This window comes from Chrysochloris asiatica, unplaced genomic scaffold (assembly GCF_000296735.1).
Source record: "Chrysochloris asiatica unplaced genomic scaffold, ChrAsi1.0 scaffold00069, whole genome shotgun sequence".
NCBI lineage: Eukaryota > Metazoa > Chordata > Mammalia > Afrosoricida > Chrysochloridae > Chrysochloris > Chrysochloris asiatica.
In genome coordinates, this window is record NW_006408587.1 from 3,349,612 (window position 1) to 3,358,050 (window position 8,439).

At 39.5% G+C, this 8,439-nt stretch overlaps 1 protein-coding gene across 2 annotated transcripts in view; it reads right to left on the bottom strand.

Moving 5' to 3' along the window:
* Positions 1–1,307: 1,307 nt before the first annotated feature.
* AKAP2 (A kinase (PRKA) anchor protein 2) overlaps positions 1,308–8,439 on the bottom strand; it is a 50,013-nt gene continuing 42,881 nt past the window's right edge. The window contains exons 3-4 of one of the 2 annotated variants that reach the window (XM_006864683.1): positions 7,753–7,791; positions 1,633–1,731 (exon numbers count right to left, since the gene is read on the bottom strand). In XM_006864683.1, coding sequence (XP_006864745.1) covers positions 1,633–1,731; positions 7,753–7,791 — 138 coding nt within the window. Of the gene's footprint in view, positions 1,732–7,752; positions 7,792–8,439 lie in introns of both variants that reach the window. The other variant, XM_006864682.1, reaches the window with a different exon arrangement.

Here is an 8,439-nt window from a genome sequence, read left to right on the forward strand (position 1 = left end):
AGTGTCAAGTTATAAAACTGCTCAAAACTTTGCTGCAATTGTGACTCATGCAAATTCAATTTAATATGACAAATACTGCATCAACTCGGTGCCTTTATACTCCTTTTCATAAAAAAGAAATTCTCACTCATTCCTCAAGCTGGCAAACAGCTTTGGAGGAAATAACTGTACACCCATATCCCATGATCACTTTGGAATTTTAATTGTCACACACTCCCATTCGTGAACATACATACTTTATGGAAACACACAAAGGTGCACACGCGTGCATGTATACACACACACCATCTTTAGGATTTGTAGCTGATTCCAAGCCTGCATTCAGATTTCTATTCTATACTTTCCTCTATCATCCTGAAAAACACTGCTCAGTAAAAACAATCTCATGCTTCCTTGATTTCCCAATCTTCTTCCCTTCTTCTCACTCTACCTTTGTGGCCTTTGTCTAAAATTTCGTTTCTGATTGCTTCAAAATCACCCATCATTCTTCCTACTTCCTCTAAGGCCCACTTGATTATATAAAATATAATTATAAATACTTTTTTTATGTCTTGTCATCTATCCCTCTAAGGCAGAGTTCACCCCCCCTTTTTTTTTCAATTATTGCCACTCTAAAAATAGCCCTACCATTTTGAACCAAGCTATTCAATGAGTACAGATTTTATACATGTATATATTCCCCCATCCCATCATAAAAATAGTTGTTACCCACTAAATACAGTTTTTGTAGAATGAAATGTAAGTATGAAAATGTGTTCTCATAAATGGCAGATCAGTCGCTACAAGAAGCAGACAAAAATCCTAAAGCTAAAACATTCCATTTGGTTTGGCTTTCTCCCCCTTTGTCAACGTCCCAACATAGAACAGATTGTGTTTACAACATGAAGAAATATTGTCTTAAAAATATGGATTTTATGTATTGTAATCATTAATTGGTCTCAATTAAAACAATTAAATGTAAGAGAAATGGAATCATAACCACCTCTCCTAGGTAAATATGGGAAGAAACAGCATTCATTTTAGGGCTGTTGGAATAAACAGCGTTAACCCAACATCTCTGATGCTGCAAGTGGACGGTGGGAAACAGGAGCAGACAATGGCCTGAATCTTCTTGTTTTGTGCTGTCGAGTCGGTTCCAACTCACAGCAACCCTCTCTAGGGTTTCTGAGAGCAGCTGGTAGGTTTAAATAGTGACCTTTCGGTTACCAGTCCAGTGCTTAGTCTACTGTGCCTACTGCTTCCTACATGGCCTTATTACCACTACTTGTTTTTTCCCACCACCCAGTGAGGCTGGTCTCAGTTCTACCTGTAGTAACCACGTTGATTTGCTTGTAACTTCTTTGTCCTTTTATATCAATTATGGATCACCCCAAATGCAGACTATACTTTGAATCACAAAAGGGAAAAAAAGAAAAACTCTCTTTTTGACTTCTGGGTGCCAGAGATTGATGGGTGCACTTCCTTTTCACTTTAGTCATTTTTCATCATTGTATACTGCAGCTGCTGGTCTACATAAGGATTACTGAGTTTGGTTGCATTTTAATAAATACCCCATTAAAATGCTTTCAGTGATTCATTTCTTGGTTTCTTGGCATCCCAAGCACCAAAGAAGCTTTCTGTGTTGAAGGAAGTTTATTCGTTGTCCTCCTCCTCCTGGTTGGCATAGATCCCTGCCTCCCAGCGCAAGGCCAGTGCGCTCTTTCTTCGATTTACCCGGGTGGCCTCAAGGACCTAAAGGGAGAGAGAAAAAAATATGTAGAGTTCATGGATATTGATTATGTACACAAACCAACTTTCACTGCTTCCTTCCTCCTTTCCCTGTCTCAACGGCATCTACATGATAGGGGGCGGCAGGAGAAAGTCCTGAAGTGTCTGGTATTACTGGGAGGTGAGAGAGGTACTAGAAAATAAAGGCAGGTCTAGGTGTGTATTCAGCTCATGGCAAAATCCATTTGTTATCTGACCCATAATTTCCAGTAGAGATTTAATTCTCACAAAACATATCTGTACCTGCTGTTCATCGTCACTTCTCCAAAGACCTTTCTGTGGTAACGGGACTTTTAAACACTAGAAATTTAGCTAGTGGAGCTGAGACACAAATAGTTAATTTAACTCAATGTTGACAGTCTCGCGTTAGTTGACTGCCAATTTGGAAAAAGCAGCTACATAGATTTGATTCCTTTACAAACAAGTAGACCATGCTTGGACCAGTGTGAGCTTAATTCATCAAGGTTTGTGAGCCCACAAAAGCTCTAGTCACATTTATATAACAAGTCTAATTAGATATAAAGAAACTTTAAAGAGGCATTAAATGAAAGAAAAAAAAAATCAAGAAACAAAATAGCTTCTCAGGCCAATGAAAAAGCAAGCTGAGCATTCTGATGCAATGGCACTGCAACAGGTGGTGTTTTTGTTAAGTGCCATCGAGTGGGTTCTGACCCTGTATAGGGTTTCCAAGAAGTGGCTGGTGGGTTTGAACTACCGACCTTGAGGTCCAGCACATTAACCCACAGTGCCACACCAAGCCCCCACAGGTGTAGGTATCTGATATTAGTGACACTTTCAAGGACAAGTAGGTGCAGTACCATCAGGGCAGAGCCCCTCTCCTTCCAGCTTTCTAGAATAGTCTGTGTGTTCCTAAGGGGAGATTTGAAGTAATTAATCTCTGCTCCAGTTTTAGTTTGATCATCATGAGATTCCAGATGAACATTTGGGTTGGCACTGAGAAATGGTTTAATTTCAAGGTATTGCATCAAAAGCAAGCCCATGAATACCAACCCCAATTACTGGGAGTTAGTTTAGGGTGTGCAGTGAAGATCAGCAGAGCCAATAGTAATGTCCAAACCACGAAGAAGGCTCTGCTTATTCTGAGAACAATCATTTTGGTAAGATAGCGATGTTGGCTCCACTCCTAGAAGCAAGGAAATGCAGCTTACAGGCACTGGTGGGAGCCCATGCAGAAGTGGAGTCTGAGTTGATTAGAGTGCTAGGTGTCCATCTCAAACTACTTTTCTGTGCCCTTGGTAAATGGATGAACTTTCTAGTGCTTCAGTGTGTTTGCCGTGGAGGAAGCCTTCCCATTCTTCCTGGTAGGGACAGCTGGACCTGGCCCGGATTCTATATGTAGGATGTACTCAGCCACGTTTGTTGAATACATGATGCATGATTAAGTCATGTTGAAGTATCTTGCATGTAAACACACAGTGAGTATGTACTACTTACTATTTAAGAAATACCAATTAGTAGAAGAGAAGCATGCTTTTAAATCTGGTATAGTTCAATTGAAGATTTTTCTGGTCAATGCATAGGAACACGGTACTGAGAAACAGTACTGGGCTGGATTTGGGAGTCCTGGACTCTATTTTCACTTCTGTCCCTTGTTGTTTGTGGAATCTTTACCCACAATGTACAAACAGCACCTGCTCTGCCTTCTTCAGAGGCGTTCTCAGGAAACCAAGGTCAATACTAGTGACTGTGGGAACTTAGGAGTCACCCCCTGTGGCTCAGTTTTCTTACATATAAAATGGGGATAACAAAAAACCACAACACAGAGTTGTCCTGAGGAACAAATGAGACCATGTACTTATGTCGGGCATAGTTTCTGGCATCCTGGTAAATTCTCAAACCATGATCTCTTATCATGTCAAAGGGTTTTCTAAACTAATAACGTGGTTTTAAACATAAGACAGTTTTCTAATGAGTTCTACATCATATAAAATAGCTATCTGCTTGTCTTGCAGATTGCAGACACAAACTGCAACCCCCCCCCAAAAAAAACCCCACAACATCCACGAAGGGGACTGCAATCATTGAGATGAAATAAAGTGTATGATTTGTTGAATGTAAAACTGATGATCTTGTCTGTAAACTTTCACTCAATTCACAATAAAAAGTAAAAAAATAAAAGTGTTCTAAAGAAAAGCAAAATAAGTTAATAAATAAACAAATAAAGGTTCTGAAAAACATGGCTCTCTCCTGTTCTAATGTTCTTTACCTTTATTATGTAAAGTCCTGGTGTGGCGCTGTGGGTTAATGTGATAGACTGCAAACTAGGTTTGAACTGCCAGGTCAGTGGTTCAAGCTCACCAGCTGCTCCTCGGAAACCCTACACAGGGTTGCTATAGGTCAGAACAGACTCAATGGCACTTAACAACAACAACAACAACAATTCTCAAGTTGAGAAAACTGAGTTACTCAGTTACTATCTATGTAATAAATACTTACTGAGTTCCTACCAAGTGTCAGGGACTGTGTTTGGTGTTGGGGACAGAATAATTCCTTCCCTTATGACCTTTGTGACAAAAATGTTTACTGGGTAAAGAAATAATATTTATAAATATAGAAACATTTAACAAAGCAGGGTTATTTGTAGTAGCACAAACAATCTGTTTGGATTAATAATGAGCTTTCTTTTCCTAATTCATCCTCTAGTTTGCATGGCCACTTAACATTAGTCTGAATTTTTTATGAGGTTTAAATCCTCTGTTGGAGTCCTAGTGTGGTGCTGTGGGATAACGCACTGAACCATAAAATTGGTTTGAATTGCAGGGTCGGTGGTTCAAATTCACCAGCTTCTCCTCAGAAACCCTATACAGGGTTGCTATGAGTCGGAACCAACTCAACGGCACTTAACAACAACAAAGTTTCTAGTAACGGCAGAGCTAAGAAAGAGCAGCTCCTTGGTAAAGTAGCTGGCAGTGCTACCTTGCTATACAGTGGCCTTTGGATTCACAAGGCTTATCACCCACCACTGTCTCAGGGGTGAAGCTAACTGCTCTTTAAAGATTCAAAAGTCTGTTCCGCAAAAAAGGTGTGTAAATGTGAATTTGTGTCATAATGAATTTAGACAAGTGCCTTAGATGTGTGTGAGCTCTTAATTTACTACTGTGTATTAGCTTTACTTTCTATTCTGAGCAAAGAAGCACTTAGCTCTGAGGCACTGATAATACTAAGAACTTATGTAAGCACTGGACTTCTAACCTCAAAGTCAGCAGTTTAAATCCACCAGCCAATCCACGGGAGAAAGATGAAACTTTCTGCTCTTGTAAAGATTTACAATCTTGGAAAACCCTATACAGGGTCACTCTGAATTGAAATCAATTCAATGGCATCTGTTTATTTTTTATTTTATGTATCATGGGTATTACGAACCAGTTACTGGATTTAGTTTCACCATTATTCTATGAGATTGAAGCTATTGTTACTGTCATATGTATGAGGAAACTAAGTAACTTGCCTGGTGAGACATATATGAGGAAAGCCCACACGTGAACCAAGCACTGTGAGTATGAAGCCCAACCTCTGGACCACTCGTTACACCGTCTCTCAGTGACAACATGCTTAGAGTCCGGAGGAAGAGGCACTAGACAAAGTCAATCTGGTTCATTATAGATATGGAGAGGGGGAAACTAATACGAATAATGAAGATGATAATAGACTGATTGAAGGTTTCAAAATGTAATTCAGACTCAGATCTGATCAACCAAGAAGCCAAACCCATTTCCAGCAAATCAGGTTTGATTCACAGCAAGTCTAGAGGGCACAGTGGAAGTGTCCCATCGGGTTTTCAAGGTTGTATATGTTTCTGGAATACACTGCCACATTTTTCTTTCATGGAGCGGCTGGTGTATTTGAACTGACCTTTTTAGTCAGCAGCTAAACACTTAACCACTGTATTACCAGGACTCTTTTCAAGTCTGGTTGTTGTTGTTGTTACGTGTTGTCAAGTCGGTTCCAACTCATGATGACCCTGTCTAGGTTTCTGAGGAGCGGCTGGTGAGCTTGAACCACCAACCTTGTGGTTCAAACTGACCTTGTGGTCCAGCACATTAGCCCACAGAGCAACACCAGGACTCCTTTAAAGTCTGGTGGTAGGGAAAAAAATCAATTTCCTCAGAACAGCCTTCTTAACATTTTTCTCTTTCTAATATTTAATGAATTCAAGTTAATTGATTAACTTTGAGTAGAATCAACATATTTGGTGGTATGAAACCAAAGATAGATAAATACCAGTTACCCTTTATTTATACTTAAGATTTATATTAGACAGTGTGGAGAGTATCTTCTGTGATAGACGTAATATTCACTTTGAATATTACAAACAAAAATCACAGATAATCCTCAAATCAGACTTATAGTTAACTAATTATTTCTTCTAAGTAGAGAGATTAAAAAACAAACTAACAAAAACCCCATTATTATGCTATAGGTTGGATCAACAAACTATATGTTGGTAAAACCAACTGTAAATAGCTAGTGAATGTGAGGATAAAGAAACCCCATACCAGGGGCTTCTACTCCTAGATGAATGACTTTCATCTGTAAGTACACAAAAAGGTATATACGATAAAATTCAATGAAACACTGTTCATAATTGCAAAAAACAATAAACAATCCACATTTCTATCAACAGGAGAATGAGTGCACTATGATGCGTTGTATAGTGTTCTACGCGATGAACACATTGTGATGTATTCATTCAGTGAAATCATATACAACAGATACAATGAATGAATTAGAACCACAAGTACCAACATGAGCGCATCTAAAAAACAATGCAGACAGAATAAAGAGCAGAAGCTGCTACAATGAGATATCATTTATACAAATCTTTAAAACATGCAAAAATAAGATACTGTTTATGTATCTACACACATGTATAGTAAAGTACAAAAACATGCATAAAAACCATGAACACCAAATTCAAGACTAGTTACCTCTCAGGAGGGAGGGAAGGAACCGAAGGAGGGTGGGAGGGGTAGGGGAAGAGAGAGAAATGGGAACTGGGAGAAGTAACAAAAGGGCATCAATTTCATTTGCAATATGAATCTCTTTTAATAATACTAAAGATAATAATAGACTAAACTAGCTAGCTAGATGGATGGATGTTATTATTTTATTATGTTACATTATTTTAATATTCAGGTACCAGCTCCATGACACCAAGGACTTGCTTTTCTTGACTGCTACATTCTTAGAACCTAGAATGGTACCTGTCACATAGTGGGGCGTATGTAAATTATTGGTTGAGCAAATGAATGAAGTTGTCACTTTTCAATTAGGTGTATTTGAAAAACAATCTTTTAATACAAATAATAACATGGTACAGAAATTAAAAAAAAAAAAATTGCTCTGAGAAAAAAATTGTGCTTCCTCACAGCACGATCCTTGAGTGATCTTTAAAAGGAAGATGCAGAAGGAAGCTTTTGGGGAAGTCCAATACTTTAAGATGCTTCCAAAACAAATATATAGGTTTAAAGATCTGGGGGAAGGGAACCTGGGATGGTTCACACATAGGATAACTCATCCTAAAGTTAGGGAAGGAAATTCTCTGAACTTGTATCAAGGGAAACAGAGGGCTGCTCAGAATCAAGAGTTCAATCAACTTGAACTGCATTTTTTTCCTAACCACACCCAAGTATATTTGGTATCAGTGCCCGGAGAAATGAAAGAAATCCAAATAGCTCATCAGTTATGCCCTCCAGCACATATGTCTTCCAGACCCACGAGCAGGCAAGGTCTTCTCCAATGCCAGCTCATAGCACAGCAAAGCACAGCATTGTGTCTCCTTGGGGCAGGTACTTCAAATGTTCGGAGGCTGTCTCCCAATACAGAAAGGGCAGGAGGAAATAAATACAAAGAAGGGGCATTTTCTTGCCCTTTCCATTTAACCCACCAGGAAATGACAAACCACAACAGCATGCACTTGGATCAAGCATGCAGGAAGACCAAGACAAACAAGTTGAAAAGTACCTCGGAAGTCACCTTGCAAGACAGTAACTTAGAGGTGTACTGGCAGAGAGGGAAAAGATCAGGATTAGTACACAGCAGACACACTCAAAATACCCCCAGCTAGGAACCAGCACCAGGCAAGGGGTGGGTGAGAGTACAATCAAGAGACCGGGCCAGAAATTCATCTGATATTAGTTTATTTAACAGCCTGTATCTTACAGAGCAAGTAGATACTCTATTATCCATTAATAAAAATATCAGAGAAGCCACACTTTGTTAATTCAAAATGAGCTGCTTCTATTTTCTGTACTTTGAATTAGCAAAGCACCTACCACCTCCCTCCCGGTTTGCAACCAGCCACCCACCAGCGCAAGGTCCCTGATGGCCAGTGTGGATTTGGTAGAAACCGCATCTATACCAAACCGCTGTTTTTCTTCCTGTAGGTTTCTCTGAGCCCCTAAGCAGTCCGGCAGCCTGTGTTATCCCATCAAAAGAAGACTCTAACCACAGATAGGAGGTGGTCCAAACACAGTGTTTGTGACAGCGGATTCTTGGAGGCTGACCTAAGGAGCCATTCAGTCTCACAGATCACAACCTTGGGAGCCGGGATAAGTTACCAAATAGGAATGATCTTTTGATGAGATGTGGCTGAAGGAGATTTAAAATCTTCTGCAAATAATAATAATCCCAAAGAGAGAAAGGTGTGTG